Here is a 23847-nt window from a genome sequence, read left to right on the forward strand (position 1 = left end):
CGACAGCGTTGTGGCGTCACTGTTTTCACTGTAGGTTCACCCTTTTTCAGAACCGAAGCTTTGAGAGAGAGAGAGAGAGAGAGAGAATAATGCAGTGGGTGACGAGCGCGCAAGCACAAGTGCATGTACAAGACGCATCGACATCACCAACGATGATGACGACGTCGTCTCAGCCCAGCTACCATCAGCCTACTTCCGTCGAAGAAGTCCGCACTCTCTGGATTGGCGATTTGCAGTACTGGGTCGACGAGAACTACCTCCATAATTGCTTTGCTCACACCGGCGAGGTCCTCTCTCTCTCTCTCTCTCTATCTCTCTCTCTATATATATATATATATGTATGTATGGGTGTGTGTGTGTGTGTGTGTGAATTTGTTTATTTATGTGTTATATGTGTGTGAAGTTTGGTAATTGTTTTCAAATTCGAAGACCCAATGGAAGTTTGAAAGTGAAAGTTTCGATTTTGAGTTGCTTGTTATCATCTCTGTCGATTTCCTGATGTGGGTTCTTTTGGGGTTTCTATTTTTTTTTTTAATGTATCCATGTGTATGTGCGTGTATTTGTGTGTCAAATTTGGAAATTGTCTTCAAATTCAGAGACCCAATTGAAGTGGGAAAGTGAAATTCTCAGTTTTGAGTTGTTTGTTATCTTCTCTGCGGATTTCCTGATGTGGTTTTTTTGGGGTTTATAATGCTCTTTTGAGTAGGTGATGTTTATGAGTGATAGTAAGTGTAAGAGTGCTCTGATTGTAGAATTTTTCAGTGCCCTATTAGGTGTTCAATCATGCCCTGTTAAGATTGGTGTTTGAAATTTTTTTTAGTGTGGAGAAGGAAGCTTCATTGTCGTGGTTGTTCAGGGTTATTGGGTCTGAGAATTTGAGTGTTTGTAGAATATGAAACCAATTGATTAGGCTAGTCTATAAATTCATAATTGGCGTATGTGAATTATGTTTTATAGATGAGTTGTGAATGTGTTATGGGGTGGCTTTGCTCTGCTTATAGGGTGTGTGAGCTTGATTCGAATTTGGAGTGCATTTATTCTTTGTCTGATCATGAAGAAACATTGTCAATAGAATAAGAGAGAAGGTTTTTTTACTTTTATGTTGTCATTGACTTAGAAGAAGGTGGAGGGGATCTTCGGTTGAAATTTTTTTTAATTGATTATGGCTGATTGCTGCCGTTTGTATTTGAATGTTATAAATATACTTAGATTCTACTTTTTCTTACAAATTAAACACCTCTATTCTGAAAACTGACGGAGTTCACAACAAGAGAGATTTGTTGGTTTGAATGATTTTGGGAATATATTGAGTGTTAAATTATGACTGGAGCTTCATCCCCATACAAAAATTAATAATTAAATAGTTAGAGCAAGGTAAAGATTTATTTTTTGGCTTCAATGTGGAGATACCAAAATCACTGTATCAAGTTGGTACTTTCATGGCATCTAGAAAGGAGAAGAAGTATCAGAGTTTGAGTTCTTATCATACACATATGTACATTGAAGATCACTCACATGATTCTTATTTTTGAAACATTATAAATAAGGTGATGTAGCTTGACATTTGGGGGTACCTTTGGAGAGGGAGTCTGACGTTGGAATATTAGCTTCACATAAACTTTTGAGGATTTTGAGAGTTAGAGGCAGTTGGCTTTTGCACAATTTGTTCTTATATTCTAATTTGCCTTCCAGTAGTGGAGATGACAAGATGTGGTGGTGGAGCATGGTGACTCATGAATTTCTTATATTCTAAGTTTTTGCTGGTTTTAATGTGAATTAAGCTTCATTTTGGTTAACAGTGGGTCGGTATAGCATAGTGAATTGTGAGTTGCAAACAAGAACAATGAGTCATTGTTAAACACTTGCTAAATTTCCCGCCTCCTCAGGTCTTTAAGTCTGTTAATGCTAGATTATGGGGTGTTGAACTCTGACAATGTGGTAGTTTCCCATTCAAGCTTGTAGTTCTGTGAATCGTGAGTTGCAAACGTGAACAATGAGTCATTGTTAAACAGCTGCTAAATTGCCCACCTCCTCAGGTCTTTAAGTCTGTTAATGCTAGATTATGGGGTGTTGAACCCTGACAATGTGGTAGTTTCTCATTCAAGCTTGTTGTTCTGTGCTGAAACAGATGTTATTAACTTTTTAAATGGACACTTCTCTTTACAGGTTATTTCAATAAAGATTATACGTAACAAGATCACTGGCCAGCCTGAGGGTTACGGGTTTGTTGAGTTTGTTTCCCATGCAGCAGCTGAAAGGATTCTGCAGTCTCACAATGGCACTCCAATGCCTGGAACTGAACAACCTTTCAGGTTGAATTGGGCTTCTTTTGGCATAGGGGAAAGACGTCCTGATGCTGGGCCTGAACATTCTATTTTTGTGGGTGATTTAGCTCCTGATGTTACTGATTATCTGTTACAAGAGACCTTTCGAGTTAATTATCCGTCTGTTAGAGGTGCCAAGGTTGTGACTGATCCAAATACTGGACGCTCAAAGGGATATGGATTTGTCAAATTTTCTGATGAGGCCGAAAGAAATCGTGCTATGACTGAAATGAATGGTTTATATTGTTCAACAAGGCCAATGCGTATTAGTGCAGCTACACCAAAGAAGACCACTGCGTTTCAACCATATGCTACACCCAAAGGTTATTTATATCTTATTAACTGTTATAGAACTAATGTCATGTTACAGACTCAGATAAGTCTCTCTTATTGTCTGGAAAAGCCATTGAGATAAGAGACTTTAAATTCCTGATTAACATTCTTTAGTCTTCATGCTGAAATTAGTTTCTGACACTGTTTTAGCCTTAATAAGAGATCTTATTTATGGACTTTTCTGACAACAGTATATTCAGTTGCAGCAGCATATCCCACACCAGCACCCGCTGTGCTTCCAGCAGAAAATTATGATGTAAATAATACTACGGTAAGTCAGACAGACTAAAGTCTTATTGTGTTCATTGATCTCATCTCTTATTCTTCTTCTTTTTATCTGCTGCAGATTTTTGTTGGTAACTTGGATCCTAATGTCACAGAAGAGGAGCTAAAGCAAACCTTTTTACAGTTTGGTGAAATTGCCTACGTCAAGATTCCTGTGGGCAAAGGATGCGGTTTTGTACAGTTTGGGACGAGGTTTGTCAGTTGCTTGCATGTGAAATATTTGTTTGATTTTCCTGATATTTAACAGTGAATGTAAAACTTCTCCCATAATTTTTGTTTTGGTAAAAATGTCTCATAAATATAGTGACCATTTTTTCTCTTTTTTCCCTTCTTCCTTTTACCTTCTTTTAGAAAATCATTGATTGTTGTACTAGATTGTTGACGTTTTAGGGCCCATACTACTTTTTGCATTGACAAAATGAATCATAAAAAAATGAAAGCATGGAAGAATGCAAGAAAAACCTGTAGTCCAAAAAGGGCAACTCCTTATTATACAATGTTTTTGTCAAGTCTTTTTATCACTTTACCTTTTTTGGTGTCCATGGGTTCCTGATTTCTTTTATTATAATTGTCTATATAGAGCATCTGCTGATGAAGCCATCCAAAAGATGTCGGGAAAGATGATTGGCCAACAAATTGTCCGCATTTCTTGGGGTAGGAGTCCAACAGCTAAACAGGTGATTGCTTTTAACTCATCTCTATCATATGCTCACTTTGATATAGTGATGAAGATATTGTTTTCCATTTGTGCTTCCAAGGTGATGCTCTATTTCAAAGCCAGGAACACTTGATTAGACAATTGAAGTCTGATGATGTGACAAACCTCTTGTGGAATGGTGGTAGATTAGCTATATTTTGTCTTAGTACTATGTATGAACAAAGAGTGAACTTGAAGGGTTTTTATCAAAGAACTCACTGACAGTCATACTGAATTTTAAACACATTTTATTTTCATCTGCTCCCCTACCTGTTAAGGCATGGTTGATAGGTTGAGATGAACACAACATCTCTGGTTAGCTTTCTTATATGGATACCCATTTGTTTTGTACTTGAATTTCCCTTATATAGCTAATTTTTTAGATACATTAATCTAGATATGGTTACCCATTTGTATTGATACTGGAATTTTTCATTATATGGTTAACTTTCTAGATACAACAATCTAGCCTTACAAATTTTTTGATACCGGCTTATTGTAGGACGTACCTGGTAGCTGGGGTCAGCAAGTAGATCCAAGTCAATGGAGTGCTTATTATGGTTATGGACAAGGCTATGAGGCCTATGCTTATGGGGCTACTCAGGATCCATCATTATATGCATACAACTCATATGGTGGCTATGCAAATTACCCACAGCAGGTAAATTGTTTTGACATTAGTAACACTTGTTGGTACTGATGCTATTGAGATGGATGCTGTATTAGTCAACAGAAATAGAGCCACTGTTTCTTTTTTTCTTCGGCCTTGTGAGCAATTGTTTCTAGTATCAACTAAGTGAATATCATGTGGGAATAACACAAGTTGAGCACTGAAGTTCTCAATAATTTTTAGAAGATTTAATGAGACTTTTGAAATTGGAAAAAAAGAAAAAAAAGAAAAAAAAAAGAAGTTTTTTAATCCAAAATGGGGTTTTTCAGATGTGTGAACTCATATATTATTATTACCCTTCCAACATTCAATAAACGGGCTTATTTGTAGATATGAAAAGCCATGCATCATTTTTACCCATTTTACGTTTGCACACAACAGAGAGAGCAAATATAAAGAAGGTGCTTGAACTCTTCTAGATATGTTTGAGCATTGTAATTTGAGAGTTTGATTGTAATTCTCACTGAGTACACCCCCGGTGTACTTGGTTTGGTTTTCTTTTAATAAAAATATTTGTTACTTTTCAAAAAAACCAAAAGGTGCTTGAAAATAATTCTATACCTAAATGGTTCATTTACAGGTTGAAGGTGTTCAGGACATGGCTGCTATGACTGGAGCCGTGCCTGCTGTAGATCAAAGGGAGGAGTTATATGATCCCTTGGCTACACCTGATGTTGATAAGTAAATTCTCTTCTTCTCACTTCTTGCAATGTAATTTAGGAACCAAACTACCCAAGCCATATATTGATTTCTTTTTTATTTGTTTTAAATGTTGATTTCTAGGTTAAATGCTGCTTATCTCTCCATTCATGGAAGTTCCATTTTAGGACGACCCTTATGGCAGAAAACCTCATCACTCTCACAGCAAACTTAGGCATCTCCAGCATAACTTGGTTAATATTCTGGTTTTGATCCATGTTTTCTGGAGCTCTACCAGATTAAAGTGTTCGTGAAGTTATGCAGTCAGCATGCAGTCTGGAGAAAAAGCATCAGCTGTATGTTTCACGTTGGTACACCATGGCCACAGTTGGACTATGATATTACAATCTGGAGTAAAAACATTCAGGATGCTCTTCAGCATACCATGCTCTAGTGGAATTTGAGAATTTTCTTTTTATTTACGTAGTTTTATTCTAATTTTTATTACACTTTCATATTTTGTGGGCTGTGGATGTCAATACAGGAGACTGCCCATTGGCAAATTTTCAAGTACAGATATACTTTGAGCCACATTTTAGACTGTTGCTTGTTTTATGTTATCAATTGCAGATTAATCGACTCCTTTTCTGCCTAAAGTTGTCCATTGTATCTTCCCAAGTAGCTAACATGTAGCTAACATGAAAATACAAGCTACGATTCCTAGTTTTTATTTATTTATTATATAATTATACAGATGCTTCATATATTCTTTTTCCTGGCACCTATTGCACGATTAATGTGCCATTCCCTCGTAGAAAATTGAAAGCATTGGGTCACGACATCATCAATAGAACAAATAATACTTACACCAGTGCAATTGCATGATTATACATATTTACTCTTATAGCAACCAAGTCAAAGGTTTAAGTGCAAACCATAACCCCAATCCTTCTCCAAAATTCAAGTTCAATCGTTCTTCATTTAATTTTTGTTGCTTTGGAAGTGGGAACTCATGCAGCTTGTAACCAGAACAAAGGAATTTGGACAAGTTAGCATTTGGTTGGTCAACATTCAATCTATGTATGAGGGGAAAAAAAGGAATTGCGGAGTGACTACCAACCATCATGCTTCAGAGAACTTATACTCAATCGGTAGAATCTGGCAAGATTATCATATTACTGAGATTTGGTAAAATAACTACAATACACCAAATCTATGCATTCATTGCAATATGGTTGCAATGTAGGTTATGTACTGTCGTTCACAAAACCATCACTAACACTGGGACTCCTAAGCCAGTGGATATAGTGCGTCTAGAACTTCAGGATTTTATTCATATTGCACAAAACTCCAATCAAACCAAAAATGTCTCCAGATTTCCCCTTCACGCTGTCCTTTATCAGCTCACCAAAGTAGTAATATGGAGAGGAATGATAGGACATTTTTAAAATAGTACAGATTGGCAATGTTCCTCAGATTCTAATTTTGTACTTCTCACTTATTAGGGAAGAAAAAAGAGATACAATTTAAGATTATTTGTCTCAAAGTTTCTAATAGAAAAATAACAGGGCCTCAGGAACAAGATACAAATTCTCCAAATGAACTCAAAGTTTATAATAAAGGAACAAAGGAAAGGAAAAATGAGGTATCCAAGTCTGGAAAGAACATAAATCAATGGGGATTTAGAATTTAAAAAAATTGAGAGCAAGTAAAAATTTGTTGTTCTGAACTAAAAATTGAATATGAGTCTTGAATTATAGATACTTGGCCAACCAAGGAACCTCCTTGCTGTCTTTCAATGCAAATGACACATCATCGCTGCCACAGAACATAATGAAATTATTCAAATTAGGATACTGTCAAAATTTTCTGATACTAAGATGGCTAAATGAAAATTTTTATAAATCAAACATTAGCCGTTATACATATCTGACATTGAAACCGGGGATTATTCACAACATTACATTTTACAACAAAATGTAGTTATAAGAATCTAGAGTATGCAGTAATGGTTATTAGCTATTACTGCTGTTATTTGTTTTTATAAGTTGATGACAAGTTATGGTGTTGTAATGGTAAAATCTCACGTGCCAATTGACATTGTAAGGATTTGAATCTTTAGAGTGGCTACCTCATGAAAAAGAAGTTGAAGGGTAGAACTGTATCAAGCCATCCTCCCAAGACCTCGCTTTTACCGGGGTTAGCACTGGGTAATGAATCTTTTTTATGACAAGTTATGAGGCTAGAAAGAGACTCTTACTTTTGTCTACTGCAAATGTAATAAAAATCCTAATTAACCAAGGTTCATGCCCTGTGGTCTTCAAAACTTCTACTCAATATATCCGCACGCTATGTGCAATGTGGTGGCAATGGCAATCCCAATAGTAAAAACATTGTGTCTAGAAGGCTAACGAATTTTTAGGGATTGGACAGAATCCTGCAGGACTAGCTTAGACGTCAACAAGAACCCTGTCTTGTCCTAGTAATTTCTAATAGAGACACAAAATTTTAAGGACCAATTTAGGATAGACTTTGGCAAATCATTTTGGACCATCAGAGTAGACCATATTTACTTTTTACAGTCACATATACTAGTGGCTCTTGCATGTGCAAATATATAGAGAACACCAAGAGAGTCATGCTTGGCATTAGAGTTCATATACAAGACACTTTCCAGTCTTCTATGATTAAATTGCTTTAATTGAGATCAAATGCCAAAGTCAACTGGGTCCAATCAACTATGGCAGTGGGCTTGTTAAAGAACTAACCTCGGAAAATTGAGCTGCAACTTTTGCAACCTGTGTTTAGAGCCTGGCTCACATACAAGAATTCTGCATTCACCAAGCTTACAGCTGCAGAAAAAGAAAAGAAAAGAAAAAGGAAGTTCAGTTTTCACCTTAACACATAATTTATTAGCATCAATGCAACTAAATGAGCTTCATATAATTTTATAAGTAACAGAAAGGGTCATCACTAATATGGTCAGAAAATCATCCTGAAATGCAAAGAGAAAAAAAGAGGAATATGGTTTCACAAACTATCATAAAATAAAGCAGGTAGCAAAACATTTCACACAGAAGGAGATGTATACATAATGTATGTCTCTCTATACACACACACACACACACACACACACACACACACACACATATATATATATATTATTTTCACCATGGTTTCGATATTCCATGGCAGCAAATAGGGCTTGGACTTTATTTTTGGTCCTAAGTGCAACCCATGCCTTTTACACCCTAATAGTTCATCAAAGAAAGGCCTCTGAAGTATATGTCAAACAGAGACCATGTCTCCCATTGATGTCTATAGAATAAATAATAGAAAGAGTCTTACCCAACTTTCAAGAGTGTGTCATATCCAGGAAATGCTTCTCCATTGCTTGTACAGAGGCACGAGACCGTCAGGGCCAACTGCAATAAAATAAAATTTCAAGATAAATATCTATACACATGTATTCTTAACATTAAATTTCCTGCACCATTAAGAAGTTTTTTTGTAGTTCTGGATGATGGTGAACTAAAATTGTCCTCCTTCAGTTACTACCAGTGCTATCCAGTTATTACTAGCCGAGGATTTCACATAATATTTTCATGTTTGCAGAGTCCTCTAGCTGAGCTATTATGCAACAAAGAAGCAAAATAAAGTACGAAGAAATCTTGAAGTATTAGCAATTAATTCCTGCCCACACTTTATGTGAAAGATTCTGGGTTCAGTCCTTGCCATCTTCCATCAAGGAATCATTTGTGGGTGCCCACTGTGCAATTGCCCCAAAAAGAATTACAGAAACAAAAAAAAAAAAAAACAAAAAAACAAAAAAAATCTTCAAGATTTCCACTAGTGGGCATGTTCGATGAGTTAAAAAGGTTTCTTAGTTTTGAAATTGACAAAAACGTTTCTCAAATGTCAAAAACGCAAAGAAATCTAAATATCACCAAACCAACAAGAAAGAACACACAGATATAGAGAGAAGCTTAAGAAGCTGACCTTTTCAAAGGTGGTTTCACCCATTCCTGTTTTATATAGCTCATGCACCATAGCCGTCAAGAAGATTTTACTTAGTTTGGAAAAACTTTTCATTACCTGGAGGAAAAAAAAGATTATGAAGACATATTCCAAGATCATAACAATATTGTTGTCATTGTGCAAGATGTACAATATCTGAACAGACATTCTTGTCACCCATGTAAGAATGATAATTGCTGAAGCTAGAGACTAGACACTGGATCTTGTTTGTACACAGATGTGGCAGAAAAAAGCATGCAAACAGTGGTGGTTATTCAATATTTGTGCTGTGTGATAGTTTGGTCCTGTAAGAGTAGTTTTATTGTTGTGAGTTACAGTTCTTAATCAGGGAAGCACTTATATTAGTTCATAAAAACTCTAAGTGACATCATGTTCCACAGTTTCAGAACAAAAGAGACAGCTCCCCAAATAGAATTCTGTTATCTCAATAGTTTCTTCTCTCAGCATAGTACTGTTTAGATAGTCCGTTTATCCACATATAATTTGCCTTGTAGCAGGACATAACAATCAAAATATTACATGTCTCATTTATCAATTTGATATCTTCTTCCAACATGTTATCGTTCAAACAAATGGAGTATAAGTGTCAATAACAATTTAATCATAATTCAATGTTAACATATAAACTAAATTTTAAACTCACCTGAATATGAGGTGCCTGGAACATTTCTTGAATGGCTGCTTCAACATCAGCCATACCAACAAGTGATTTTCCTAGAAAGCAAAGATTTATTCAATTAAATTAGTGAGAAGAACAAACAAATGCTTCTTCTCATGATGTAAGGTCTTACTTTAAGGCTACTAGTGAGGCAAGGTTCCATCTTACATTGGATGCATAATAAGGACTGATTACGAGTGATGGTTTAGATAGTTTGCCTAGTCTTAAACTCACTCTTTAGATTAGGGCCCTGGTCTAAGGATGATGATTCTGGCCTATCAACATAAGTTTTATGACAAATAACAGCCCTAAGTTTCAAATTCTGTAGAACTCAACAGTGTATGACATTTTAAAATATAAAAAAGCGAGACTGCAAAACATACTTTGATGTTTTTGTCATTATTTTGAAGAAAATACAATGTGGTGACATGTTCCTATGTAGCAGAAAAGGGTTTGCAACTTTTTGCAGCATTTCTTTGAAGTGAAATGCAAATTTTAACACCAAACATCACGAGGCCTTCTTCTACAAGTGTGTATATGAGTCCTTGTCCTTCATAGCTTTTAACCATAAACATTTTTTTTTATTCATTATTTTCCAGCTTCTAAGCAATTGATAGTTAAAAGAAGCATATATTTTCAGTTGTTATGCCTGCATGATTCACTAAAAGGCTGTAACAAGAATAAGTTGGACAAGCACCATTGAGCAATGAATAATATATTGTGGGTGAAAGTACTGTATAACATCTCATATATCATCATTATGTTAAAAATAAATAAAGATATCAACCTGGAGCAAGCTGAAAGCATGCAATCATTGGAATAGCTACAAATGTTGCAAACATGGGTTTTTTTAATAAAAAAAGAAAAAAGAAATTAAATTATCAAGTAAAAGTGTTGCAATCATGGTGAAATATGATTACAACTAAGGATGTGATACCCTGTTGTCCCCATCACAGGGCGGTCCTAGGCACATCCTTCTTCACACAGATTTACTAGTCCAATTGATACTGAATATTTACAATATCTAGGCAAAAGAAGAAAAGAGGGGAAAAGGAGAGGAATGTATTTATAAAAATATGAAATCAAATAGAGATGCATATATGTGCCCTAAATAATTTCAACACCAGACAGATCAGATTTGGTATAACATTTTACATGTGTGCATGGGCACGACGGATACAAAAACAAAACTTTAACCAATGAATAAAAGTACAACCAAGTTTCCACTTCTCAAGGGATCTTCCACTGATTTTTTTTTTTTTTTTTTTTTTCCATTGTTTCAATATGTGAATAAATTAATGTGCATATACCTGAACAAACAGACTTAGGAGCTGATTTTAGTCTTTTGATATGATAATCTTTTATTTCTGCCGCACGCCTGCATATCTCTAGTGCACGTCGTGCATCTCCTGATATTGCTGCAACCTAAAGGTATGTACAGAATGTTAATATTGAGTTTGAAAAATTGGGAAAAAAAAAAATCTCAGATTGGAGTGTTTATCACGTGCAACCAATTTAGCAGATGAGAAATTATAGAGGCAATCGAGTTTCATGATAAAAAAAAGAGAAAAATGCTGACCTTTCTTGAAGCAAATTCTATAGCTTGTTTTTCAAATGCATCGATTCCTTTAAGGCGACTTGAAATGATTTCTTGAAGTTGCTGATAATTATAAGGGCCAAAGCAAAGCCTTTGCATACCCATACGACTTGCAATACGAGGAAGCAACTTTTCTGGAAGATCCATGGTATTTGCTATACCTGAGTTTATGTTCATTACAAAGAATAACATCAGTCATCAACATTGTCATCAGTATATTTAATAAATAGATTGCCTTGGCATCTTATTGTGACAGATAATATCATTTATTTGCTAATTTTGTGATGATAGATCTGTCAGCTGGGAAGAGGCCTTATCAACATTAAACCATACCTATCACAATTAATTTGGAATTTGGCCTAGTAGGCCAATCAAGAATGTTGTATAGAACCTGTGACAAAAAGGGTATGAATATTTAACTTTCTATACTTCACAAAAATCTAGAGCATATGAACTTAAAATATTTGAAATTATTATCACAAATTAAACCAGTTACCGACTGATTTCTGGTTACAAGAAGATCAAGTTCATCTATGAGCAGAATACAAGGCCGATCATCCTGTTTACCAACTTTCTCTCCATCCGAAAATCGTTCGTTCAACAAGTGGAGAGCCTTTTTCCAACTGACTCTATGCCCACTTAATGCTTCATATATAACCTGAAAGAACATATGGTATGCTATGGGGAAACCAGAGAATGCAATCACAAAAGGAGAATAGGATCAGCTTGTCATCTTTACCCTGTATATATTCTCTGGTGACGCCAACTTTAGACCATTAATCTCCACAAAACAGTATGGTCTTATACTTCCTGCATCAACTTCTGACCTCAGATTTCTCATTACTGCTAGTACACTCATTGTCTGCAGTTTCATAAGGATAAGAAGATCAAATCTTGTTTATGCATAGAGAAGATTAGAAGAGAGCTATATTTTACTCATTACAGCCAACAGATCCTACCTTGCCAGTTCCAGGAACACCATGAATGTACAGGCAACGTCCCAAACATTGATCATCACAGATCGCGCCTTTGATGAATGCATTTATCTCCTCCATTTCTCTGAAAAAACACGTGAACTTTATTAGAAAGGACACAGGAAAGGCACATCAAAGAAAACCTATAAAATTTCAATTTTAACATACTTGTTCCTGCAAGGCGGAGATTTAGGTAATGATGCCAGCAGAAGTGTTGCCTTTGCTCTTTCAAGTTCAGTCTGTTTGTGGCATCTTACATGCTCTGGGATTTTCTTTGTCCCTATCTTTTGAAGTCCAAAAAACTGTCCCTTCCTTGAGTTCTGTATTAGTTACACACACACTAATTTAATTTGGGCAATCACAAGCCAAAAGCCACAAGTTTGTAATAAAGAATAGTGTCATACTGCAGCCAACTCATGAGCTGAGGATTGCTTGGTTGGTAAACTTTTTAAGTTCTCATCATCATATTCAATGTCTTCATCTGTATCAGAATTTGAATCCTTGCCAAGTTTCCAATCTTCATCACTGTCATCATCTTCTTCACCATCCTACCAAATGGCAATAAACCCATAATTTTAAATGCTAACTCAATTTTGACACTATAATAACCACCAAATACTGCCTCTATTATGTGAAATGCTGACCTCTTCACCATTATCAATCTCTGCAAGACGCTTGAAACTGTGCCAATGAATATCATATTCATACTCGCAAAGAAAAACATCATCTCCATAATTGGCCTTGGCATATTCTTTAGGGATCATGACATAGCAATGTCTAAGAACAGATTCCATCTGCAGCAATTTGCATGAGCATTATTAAAGACTTAAGGATGACAAGCAAGAATGAATGGAGACTACAGACATGTGCAGCTAGCTTTAAAAGCTACTTCAAAGTATTAGGGAAACTTAGCAGTTTTACGCTACTTTCCAAAATTGCAGAATGAAACTGACCACTTAACATAATTGCTTAGTGGACCATGAATGTCAGAAGCAATCATAAAAAGGAATGTTAAAAAAAAAAAAAATTGACACGCCATGTGTTTATGTGCTTGTAGGGGTGAAATCAACTAACCTGCCAATTGAAACAATCGGAACAATTTTGATGAAAGCTCAACCCTCAGTTTGGAAAAGGTGAGGTATTTCTATTGATTGTAATGAAAAATCTATATATAAGGCTTAACCAAATTGGCTTGTTAGAAAAATACTAGGGAACGTTAAAGTAGAGAATTTGGGCTGTCCTTCGAGTGCTAAATCACAATATCTAAACGCATAAAATTCACATCCACAATAGCAGCTAAATCTTTCAGTTCCTCTTATATACTTTTTTTTTTCTCCCTACAACAAAATTTGTGTACATGCTAAGGGTCCTCTTACTTATTTGATTTAATAAACAGTTTCAAGACCCCCATTTATAAACACAAACAAACCATGTACCATATTACTACACAACATAACTGTAAGAATGTCAAAGACATATTACTACACTACAGTAGTACATACCTCAATGTCAGCGAAATCATTTGTTCGATATAGCTCCCTCCTCAAATTATGAGACTGCCTTCCAGCAGCAGTCTCTTCCGGGATCATATACCAACGAACCCGACACCAATAGATACCATCCACTTCTTTCCATATACTGAAAACCCACACACACATTAAAACAAACACAACAACAACAACATTACGAATTCACACAATTCAGTTCAATCTAAGCAACAAAAAAGGAAGTTGGTACTTGGGGTATCACTACCTCTCAATACGTGCAGCCCACAAATCACTCGAAAGCAGCCTCTCCCTCATCGTCCTCGCCAGCTTCTTCCCCTCCGGCGGCACTGGAAATTCAACCTCCTTGCCAGATTTCCGAGCCTCGCAAAACCCGCATACCCAATCCCCTTCCGGAACCACCTTCAACGGCGGCTTCAAGCACTTCAAATGAAACCCACCTAAGCAATCATCGCACTCAATCATCACAGACTTCCCAGCCTTAAAGCACACTCTACACTCCTCAATTTCCTGCACCTCGTCGTCGGAACTCGCGTCCTCTCTCCTCTTCACATACACGTCATCCCCTACGTCAAACTCCCCTCCATCATACACAACTTTCTTGTAATACACTCGCCTTTTCGGCACCGACACCGCCGACTTAGCTCTCGTGACCACTTTGCTCTCTTCTTGCCTCTTTCTCTTCCTCTTCGACTCCAATTGCTCCGGAGAAGCCGGAGAAAAAGACGAGACATCGGCTTTTACCGAATCTTCCTTATCTTTCCGCTTCAATTTCGGTAATTTTTCCGCCGAATCTCGGGGAGTGTTCGGATCGGAAGTGCGGCTCGTTTTCTTGCCGCTTCTTGGGGTTTCCTTTGGTTCTTCGATCGAGACTGGTGGATCGAAAAATGGAGAGTTTAGGCGAGAGGATCTGCGAGGGGTTAGGGTTTGGGTTTGAGGAGTTACAGGAGCGAGAGGCGAAGGCGAAGGCGAAGAAGGTTTTGGAGTCGATTTCGCTTGGTGTTTGGAGCTCCTCGGCGACTTGAGGAGGTGCTTCTTCGGAGTCTCCGCCATGGATGGACGGAAAATACAGTGCGATGGAGATGGCGGCGGCGGCGGCGGTGGTGGTGCTAGGGTTTCGAGCACGGAGAGAGAGAAAGAGAAAGAGGGTTAGTTTTTGTAAGAGAGAGAAAATTGGCGGGAAAATTTCCCTCCTAATTTGGAGAACTTTTTGAACCGTTGAACAACGTATATAATAAAAGGCCTTTTTGGGGTTTCGCTAAAAATGTTTTAACGGTAAAATTTCTTTTTCCTTTCCAATAATTTATTAGTATTGTTTCCTTTTTTTTAAACATTCTTTTTCCTTTTTTTTTTTTTTTGAGAAAGTTTCAAGGTGTCTACTCTTGGTAATAGCTCATTTATTATTAGACCAAGACATTGATTAGTTTTTGGTATAGGCGATGATTGAACTTTAGATCTATTATTCAATCATAAAAATATTTACCACTTGAGTTAAATAGAATCTACATTCTTTTTGGTATTGATTGAAGATTGATCTTCATTTTCTTTAATAAAATTTGCTTCCTAAAGTATCTTAAGGATGTAAAAGGTTTTCTTTTGTAACTATCAAAAAATACTATAACATAAGAAGAAAACTTATTAGTGTCATATTTCAATTGGTTGTCACTTTTTAGTATTTGGAAATAAAGCGTTTGAGGTAACAGTAATACACACCATTTGATTGCATTATCTCTATTCATCGTGCTTGTCTCTTTTTTGTTTTCTTTTTTGAAATATTAAGCTAATTCAAAGATTATACAAGATTAATTGCAATTATCCATCCTAAACTAAGGACATATTTGTAATGCACACCATAAAATATATATATATATATATATATAAAAAATCAATTGAAACCCTAATTCAAGATTAATTTGTTATATCTGCACCATCATTCAAGTCAGTGTCGTAATTAATTGATTAGTATATGGGTATCTACCATAAACGATTGGAGTATTTATAATGATGAGTTTCTTTTTTTCTTTTTTCTTTTTTTGGGAACAACTTTACCATGACAACTTAAACTAAAAGAAATGCTGCAATTGATACTTGATTTGAGATTAATTTGGTATTTAGACACTCATTGGGACGATGATGAACACTACAAATATTGATGGTTGCAAAATATTGTAATTTAGAGTGCATATTGTAAATACACCATAATTTAGAGTGAATAACTACAGTTAACTATTATACATATATACACAAATTTAGATTTGGTGCAATAGCAAATTAGCAACTATAGTACATTTGTCTTTCAAGGTCTAAGATTACAAGTTAAAAAGTTCATTTTTAATCTCAGCCCTTGTATCATAAATTCTTTTTAACCATTAAATTTTTTACTTTTAACTTTTTTTCTCTCACATCAAAGGTATAAGTCAGCTAATGTAATAAGTAATAACCCTCGCTTGTCCAAAAAAAAAAAATCCTATATGTGTATACCTTTTGTAATGTTCCCCAATAGAGAGAGTGTGGGTTCAATACCTATGATTAGTCCCCTTAAATATATATTTGTAGTGAAAAAAAAAATAATTAAAACAAATTTTAATAATTGGTATTTGGGGATGACTCTTCCAACTATAGCACACCAAATTGCCAAATGTGTCTTGACTCAATGACATTGTCCAATCTCTCCCATGAAGTGAAATTTTATTTTTATGTATTTTTTAGATAGATAGATAGTGGGGGAGGGAAATGTGGGGTTCAAATTATACGACTAGAATACTGCAAATAATGTCATTATTATTGGGCTATCACGTGACCTCCATAAAATGAACTTGAGCTCATAGACAAACCACAGAGAAAAGGAAATAGGAATAATTGAGTGATACCTTGATCTAGGCTCATTATTGAGACATACACGACAAAACTTCTTAATTGGAAGTTATAACCTTAGAATTTCATACATAAGAGTAAACAATAAAACATAACCCCAATATATAAAATAAAAACATAACTGTATTCTATTAGTAATACAGACTTTTAGCCTCATAAGAAATTCTTGCTAACTCACAGGGGGAAGCAGAAGCATATCCTCAAAGCTCCCATTGCTTTATCTGCTAAATTTAGAGCGCAACAATTTGCACACAATGGTTATTGATACTATAAATAATAACACTTTCAAATGAATATCTGAATGTGATTCCTCTCGCTCTCTCCCTCTCTTCCTTTTGGATGAGCAATGTACATCTAATAAAAGTAGCTATATGTCATTTAATCCTTGCCTATAACTCTTCAAGCCAAGTATGACAAGGACTAATCCAAGATAATCGTAATTCAAAGTGGATGCCAAGAGTTGAAACTTGTGATTGTTCCATGGAGGAAATCTAAACCAAAATTCAGTAAGGAAACTTCTTCTTGTAACAGCTTTCTCATGGCTGAATGTGTCAAATGAGAACTTTCCATGGTACCTACCAAATCCACTTCCACCAACTCCTCCAAATGGGAGGGTATCAGCTGCATACTACACATAGCCAAATGCATGCCTTCAGACTGAGAATTTAGAAGTTATAAGCATTGAGGACTATTATACTGTTTTTTGGCCTTTGTAATGAAGTGTAGTTTAATATTCACTCATTGAGTACAGATTAGACAGTTTTGTTTACTTGAGAAACTAAAACTAGTGCAGACAATTGACTTATTGATAACATACTTGAATAATTGTATCGTTGAATGTCACGCTTCCAGATGATGTTTCAGAAATCATCCTTCTTTGGAGTGTTTTATTTTTGGTGAAGCAATATATAGCCAGTGCTTTAGGCTTTGAATTTATGAATTGTATACTGTCTTCAATCTTCTCTAGCTGTCAAACAAAGAAAAGAATCACTATAAATGTGCAACATGCCTTACTGAGTACTCAGTTTTCTTGAGCTACCACCACATTAATAAATATACTGCCCAGCAAGGCAAGTAAAGAAACCTATTAAATAGTACATATTTCTGCATGTGTGTCTTACTGTAATTATTGGAAGCAATGGACCAAAGATCTCATCTGTCATAATTTCTGCTTGGAGAGGGGGGTCCACCAAGATTGTTGGCTCAATGAACCTGAATGGAGATCAATAACAAGCATATTAAAACTAATACTTGTGAAACATACAAATTAGAGAATAAGACAAGCTGTCAAAGAAAATTGTCCTAATGATAAAAAAGGAGTTAAAAACAGAAGCTCAACTTTCTCTTTTATACCAAGCATTTGTCTGTTTTCAAATCCTCAAAATAGCACAATGGAATAATTTAATATAGGGGTTAATCCCATATAAAAACCAATTTATTGAATATGAACACTATGAATTCATATATAACCAAAACTTCTTTAACAAAAAGGAAAAAGGGAGGGTGGGTTTTAAAGAGACAGAGAGAGAGAGCTTAAATCATAAGGTCCATATTCACAAAAGCGATTAAATAATGTCATTTACAAGTTATCTTCATCCACTGAACCACCGAAAACAGTAGAGGCATCAACATGTGGATTCTTAAGAAGATTCTTTAGTCGTAAGAGATGTTGTTTATTTATTATCCTTGCAATGCTGTGTGATTCCTTTGGATTTTCTCCAAACATTTCCTTGATCATGCTCTTCATCAACTCCACCTGAAATAGAGTATCATTGTTTCAAAATGTTGTTGCATTACAAACAAACAAACAAACAAAGAAATTCATATAAGATTCAGCATAAACGACTACTTTCATACCACAGTGCGTGTAAATTTCTTTTCAACAAGGATATAGTCTATTGCTATGCATGCTTGACCAGCACAGCAACCAAATTTCCCATAAACAATTCGCTTTACCGCCACCTTGTGATTAGACAGCACAAAAGAACTCAACTTAGCATATTGTCATAACATAGACCAGAAATGCATAAATGTGTAGGCCAGTTCTGTGACTAAAAAATATTATAGTGTAACACACTAAGGCCAAACTTACCTTTATGTCCCAAGAACTAGAAAGGGAATCAAGAACGGCAGGGCATTTTCCACCCAACTCTAGAGTAACAGGTGTTAGATGCTTCACAGCAGCAGACATGACAATCCTTCCAACATGTGCACTTCCTAAGCATTAACATTAAGATTGAATTACTTAATCTTTTAAAACCAATGGTTAGAATAATGATTAGGTGAATAAAATTCATTATTGCATATCAGTATAAGTTTTTGGAACAAGTGTTAGTTTATCATAATGTTAGAGTGAGTGATCATAAGTTTGAACCATATCTTCACTTTAATTCTCATTTAAAAAGTTATATTGAGCATGAGTCTGGGTCCACATGCAAGGGGGAGTGTTAGAATGATGAGAGACTGATTTTACCTGTAAAGAAGATCTTGTCCCATCTTTGCTGTAGTAGTTGTTCACCCACAGATGGTCCACCTTGGATAACCTTGACAGCTTTGTTGTCCAAGTAAGTGGAAATTGCAGTTGCTAGAAGAGAAGCACTAGCAGGAGCCAATTCAGAGGGCTTTAGAACTACTGTATTTCCAGCTGCTAATGCCCCTATCATTGGTTCCAAGGACAGTCCTATATTTTGTATTAAAATGACAACAATTCAATCATTATTAAGGATATGGGAGGAGAAAAATGAAGCAAACTATTTTTTTCCCCAGTTATGTTAGAATAATGGTTTAATGATTGAATTCATCATTTACAAACTGTAGGGTCAGTTTTTACGGCCCAAGCCCAAGGAGGTATGGATTCGGAGCCCACCGAGCCCAAAACAATAGATTTTGTAGAGAGTGGGTAAAAAGGGCTAGGCTAATAATGAAAATAACAGTATTAAACAACAACACCAATGGGAGGAATTGAATTAATGTGCTCTCGGACTAATAAGTACTCCGTCCGAAGAGATGTTTTTCATTGACCATCTAAGGTTACAATTCCTGGGGCTACAACCATCTCATATATCCTTTTTCTCTCCTGTTTTTCGATCTCCTTCTATCAGAGGCACCCTTCCCTTATATAGCATTGTCTTCTTACATCTCCTCCGTCCACTTGTTTATCATCCAGGCATCCACTTGAGTGCATGTCCCATCACCCCACTTTTAACCTTATGTGAGTGGCGGTAGCTGCGAAAGCACTGTTCAGAGGTCCTATCCACATAAATGCGGCCAAGAAGGTAGGTGCAGTGCATTAAATGTGGTGGTTGAAGTATGCCTCCTTGGTATTTCTCTGCTCCCGTTACTTTATGTGTGTCCGAGGTTCCTCTCCCCCTTGACACTTGTCAAATAAATCGCTTGAACCTCCCATACTCGTTGGGTCTGGCCTCTTCGGATCCGAAGATGCAGGACTACTCGGACATATGAGCATCTCCTCGGATGGTATGCGGGCTTGTCCCAAGGCATCCCCTTTTGACGTGGGCCTCTGACTGAAGGTCACACCTCCTCGGACGAAGAGTGCTCCTCATTCAGGGCCTTGGGCCCAATAAGTTGGGTTGGGTTTTCTCCCCCCACACAAACCATTTAAGTTTTAGGACAATCAATGATTTATCATGATATCAAAAATAATGATCTTGAGTTTGACCTCTATCTCTACTCTACCTCCCATTTAAAAAATTAAAAACTCCTCATCTTAGGCCTCACTTGTTAAGGGGAGTTTGGGCCAAACGTATGGAAAGTGCTAGAATAATGATTAAATGAATAAATTCATTATTTCTTAATATTTTAAACTTTTGAAACAATCAATAATTTATCATGTTCTAAAAGGTATAATAATTTACTTACCAAAGGGAAAATTCCAAGATGAAATAATGAGGACAAGGCCAAGAGGCTCAGGAACAATTTCTGCACTTGTGAGCAAAGCAATTTGCGGCAGTTTAGCCTATAACCATACATTAACAAGAATTGTTAGTATATGTTTACTTCGTGAATAAGTTTCTCCCAAAAAAAAAAAAAAATCTTGAATATTTTTAGGAGGTGACTAAACCAACATGGTGGTTTATGTATAAACTTTAACATCTTTGCTTACTAGAAAGCAGGAAAATTTAAAAAGGTTCTACAAACTTTTTTTTCCATGCAGAATCCCAATAAAATATTACTACCCCAATTTTTTTATTATTAAATAACACTTTGATCCTTAAAGTTTGAGACTATCTTCATTTTGATCCACTGAGTTTGATTAAGTTTTCAAAATAATCAATATTTGTCTATTTTCATGACTAATTTAGCCGTTAAGTGTCAACAAAACAAGATTATTTATTTTTTTTTTTTTAAAATTTACCCTCTCCCCTTAATGGCCATAGAGTCATGGACATAGACATAAGGACCAAATTAATGAAATCAAACTTAGTAGATTAAAATGAAAAATCTCAAACTTAAGAGATCAAAATGAAAAAAAAAAAAAATCCAAAATTCAAGAGTCAAAAATATAATTTAGTCTTTTTGTGGTGGTTTATTGTTATGAAATACACAAATAATTGGTTTTCTTCCCACCTTTCTCTATTATTACTATTATTTATTATTAGTGTGTGTGTATATATATATATATATATATAAAACCAAAATTTTTGACTTTTTATTGACTTATCCAGAACTTGTCACATTATTATCATTTTTTTAAAATAAAATTATTTTTGTTTAGTCCAAACTTAATAAGGAGTGAAACTTTATTTCTCTAACAAGTCCAACTAAACTAAAACTCAAACTCATCATTATCATTTTTTTTTTAAAACAAAATTATTTTTGTTTAGTCTAAACTTAATAAGAAGTGAAACTTTATCTCTCTAACGAGTCCAACTTACTTCTAAATTTGTGAGATTAATCATGAACTCTATAAAAGCAGTGCAAACCTCAATATATATATTTTTTAAAGCTGAGTAGAGGTATGAGCTATTCTTCTATTATTTTCTTCTCCTTTACTTTGTTAAAAAAAAATTATTTTATTGTTTTTCATGTATTTTTTAAAAAGTAATTTTGGTACATGAATTACCAAACTCTTTTTAGCCCTTTTTTACAAGATAAAAAAGCTTGCAATAATTGAATTTAGGGTTGCTGCTACTGCATATGTCTTTACTTCACTTCACGATATGAAAGTATGTTAATTTTTTGGGTAAAAAGCTTATATAAATGTGGGCTCTTGCTCAACATTTTTTAGTGTGGGCCACATGCGAATAAGGTTCGTTTAAAGTTTAGACCCGTTAAAATTTAAAACTTATTGCTTTATGGGTTCGTGTACTTTTTTCTTTTTCTTATATTTCTCTTTTGAATAGTCATATATTTTTTGAATTGTTTCAATAACTTATTCTTTAATTATATATCTTTTTTGGCATTTTGAAAGTTTTAACATTTGAATTTGTATAGTGTCACACACACACACATATATTATCTATAATTTGTAAGTTCTAAATCTTTTGATTCCTTCTAATAGTTATAGCCATGGATTATTTTTATGAATGTAACTCATTTTTCTCTTATATTTTTCTATTGTTTAGTCATATATATTTTGCTTTGTTTCAATAATTTCTAAGCAGTGAATCATCTTATTCTTTCATATTTTTTGGTCTTTTAGAAGTTTAATATTTGAATTTTTAAGTTATTTTTTTTACAGTATCTTAAACTTTTTCACAAATTTTTTGTGAGCCATTGTATGTTCAAGTAATAGCTTTTTTATCAAATTATAACACAAATTGAAGTTATATAAAAGCAAATCATGCAATAGTGTAGTTTCTTAATTAATTTAAGATTTTATAAAATTATTTTAGTCTACTTCACAAATAAGTAGGTTCTCGTGCATAGCACGAGTTAGGGACTAGTTGTTATTATTTTTGTTGTTGTTGTTGTTGTTGTTGTAGTTGTAGTTGTTATTATTGTTGTTGTTGTTGTTATTATTATTATTAATGCCATGTAAAGTCTAGTAGTTGAGCTTACCTTTCTTCCTGACATCCATCCTCTCAAAGATTCCAATGCCAAATTCAGTGTCTTAATCAATGTTCCTATCTGCAAACAAGGAGAATTTATGCATAACAAATGCAAGAGATCAAACTTTCAATCTCTCCTACATCTTAAAAATGAATCCAATAGTCTTTACCACTATTTACGTCCCTGTAAAAATATGTTCACAAATTCCTCGTGATTGTGATTATTATTTAACCTGTTTTCAAATTTTATTCATGTTTCTTCTCCCTTGTGAGGGTAGTGAATAATTAAACAAATTTCTTGTAATTTTGGCTAAGAACAGTTGTGCATTACTTCTAAACCCATTTTATGTGATAAATAATATTAGACCCTACCAAATGAATGTGAATCTGTGTGTTCAAATCATATTGGATGTATGTGTATCTAGAAACAAGAAAGCCACAAAAACATGCACTTAAAATAAAACAAGTTAGTAACCTCTCAAACAGGTTATTATGACTCTTATTTTTTAGAGGGTAATCCATATATTAGAAAATTAAAATGGAACAAGATATATAGTTTGTATACCTCATCTCTAAAAGTCTCAACCTGATGCTTTCCCAAGTCTTGCTTAAGAGCATTAAGGATATCACCCTCCTTTTCCTTTAGCAGAGTAAGCAACCCTTTGAGCTGTGACTTTCTCCAAGATGCTTCTTTAGTCTTTCCATGACTGTAATACTCTCTCATCTCCTCCAGATCTCTTTCGAAGTCTCTCAAAGTCTCCATGGCTTAGAGGAAGGAAAAAAAAATGTGCACTAAACTCTTCATCCACACAGCTTAATTCAACTAGTCTACTTTGCTGACTAGTTGGGTTCATAAATTAAAGCTTCTCCTCATGCAGTCTACGTTACCAGTCTATAGTAAATATGTGGGGTCAAGAGAGGGTTAAGTGTCAGCTTCCACCTTTCAAAAAAAAAAAAAAAACAGTGTACATGCATCTATTATTTTTTTTTTTAGTGGTACATATGCATCTATTATTAATTTTTGTACAACCGTATTTAATTATTTTTATGGGACCATATGACTTTCTTTCATTTTTTATGGAATGGGACCATATGACTAATCAGTTTATCAAGTAATAAATTCATCCCCTTCTCAAAAAATAAATAAAAATAAAATAAATTCAGAGTCAAAATCATCGGTCTCACACTCTGTGTTCTAGCTCATGCTCCACAAATCAAAATCAGCCAGTTGTCTCTTAATTC

General features: G+C 34.9%; 3 protein-coding genes and 1 non-coding gene across 6 annotated transcripts; 1 reads left to right on the plus strand and 3 right to left on the minus strand.

The window, feature by feature from the left end:
- On the plus strand, positions 1 to 5604 carry LOC112010334 (polyadenylate-binding protein RBP47B'). 2 transcript variants are annotated; one of them, XM_024042677.2, is made up of 8 exons: positions 1 to 287; positions 2167 to 2647; positions 2858 to 2928; positions 3004 to 3134; positions 3523 to 3619; positions 4142 to 4300; positions 4890 to 4990; positions 5093 to 5604. In XM_024042677.2, the coding sequence occupies exons 1-8, from the start codon at positions 90 to 92 to the stop codon at positions 5181 to 5183; spliced, it is 1329 nt and encodes a 442-aa protein (XP_023898445.1). In that variant the 5' UTR covers positions 1 to 89; the 3' UTR covers positions 5184 to 5604. The 2 variants fall into 2 exon arrangements, with proteins under 2 accessions (XP_023898445.1, XP_023898444.1); XM_024042676.2 differs by having other exon boundaries at positions 3 to 287; positions 2849 to 2928.
- Positions 5605 to 6420: 816 nt separating this feature from the next.
- Positions 6421 to 14932, minus strand: LOC112010339 (origin of replication complex subunit 1B). The gene is made up of 16 exons (XM_024042684.2): positions 13968 to 14932; positions 13718 to 13853; positions 12860 to 13009; positions 12620 to 12763; positions 12384 to 12535; positions 12201 to 12300; positions 11981 to 12103; positions 11738 to 11899; positions 11575 to 11632; positions 11224 to 11402; positions 10955 to 11069; positions 9630 to 9700; positions 8948 to 9043; positions 8297 to 8373; positions 7717 to 7800; positions 6421 to 6766 (listed from the first exon to the last, which is right to left on the minus strand). Exons 1-16 carry the CDS (start codon positions 14771 to 14773, stop codon positions 6703 to 6705), a joined length of 2517 nt encoding a protein of 838 aa, XP_023898452.1. The 5' UTR covers positions 14774 to 14932; the 3' UTR covers positions 6421 to 6702.
- LOC112010371 (small nucleolar RNA snoR28) lies at positions 12875 to 12952 on the minus strand. Its single transcript, XR_002882738.1, has one exon. It is a non-coding gene; the product is annotated as a small nucleolar RNA snoR28 (small nucleolar RNA).
- Positions 14933 to 16622: 1690 nt separating the features above from the next.
- On the minus strand, positions 16623 to 23476 carry LOC112010329 (aldehyde dehydrogenase family 3 member F1). 2 transcript variants are annotated; one of them, XM_024042670.2, is made up of 10 exons: positions 23171 to 23475; positions 22616 to 22684; positions 20474 to 20570; positions 19068 to 19274; positions 18687 to 18811; positions 18452 to 18556; positions 18178 to 18350; positions 17716 to 17806; positions 17412 to 17561; positions 16623 to 17222 (listed from the first exon to the last, which is right to left on the minus strand). In XM_024042670.2, the coding sequence occupies exons 1-10, from the start codon at positions 23366 to 23368 to the stop codon at positions 16962 to 16964; spliced, it is 1476 nt and encodes a 491-aa protein (XP_023898438.1). In that variant the 5' UTR covers positions 23369 to 23475; the 3' UTR covers positions 16623 to 16961. The 2 variants fall into 2 exon arrangements, with proteins under 2 accessions (XP_023898438.1, XP_065617920.1); XM_065761848.1 differs by lacking the exon at positions 22616 to 22684 and having other exon boundaries at positions 23171 to 23476.
- Positions 23477 to 23847: the final 371 nt, after the last annotated feature.

The sequence above is a fragment of the Quercus suber genome, unplaced genomic scaffold (genome assembly GCF_002906115.3).
Source record: "Quercus suber isolate HL8 unplaced genomic scaffold, Cork oak 2.0 scaffold_431, whole genome shotgun sequence".
Lineage (NCBI taxonomy): Eukaryota > Viridiplantae > Streptophyta > Magnoliopsida > Fagales > Fagaceae > Quercus > Quercus suber.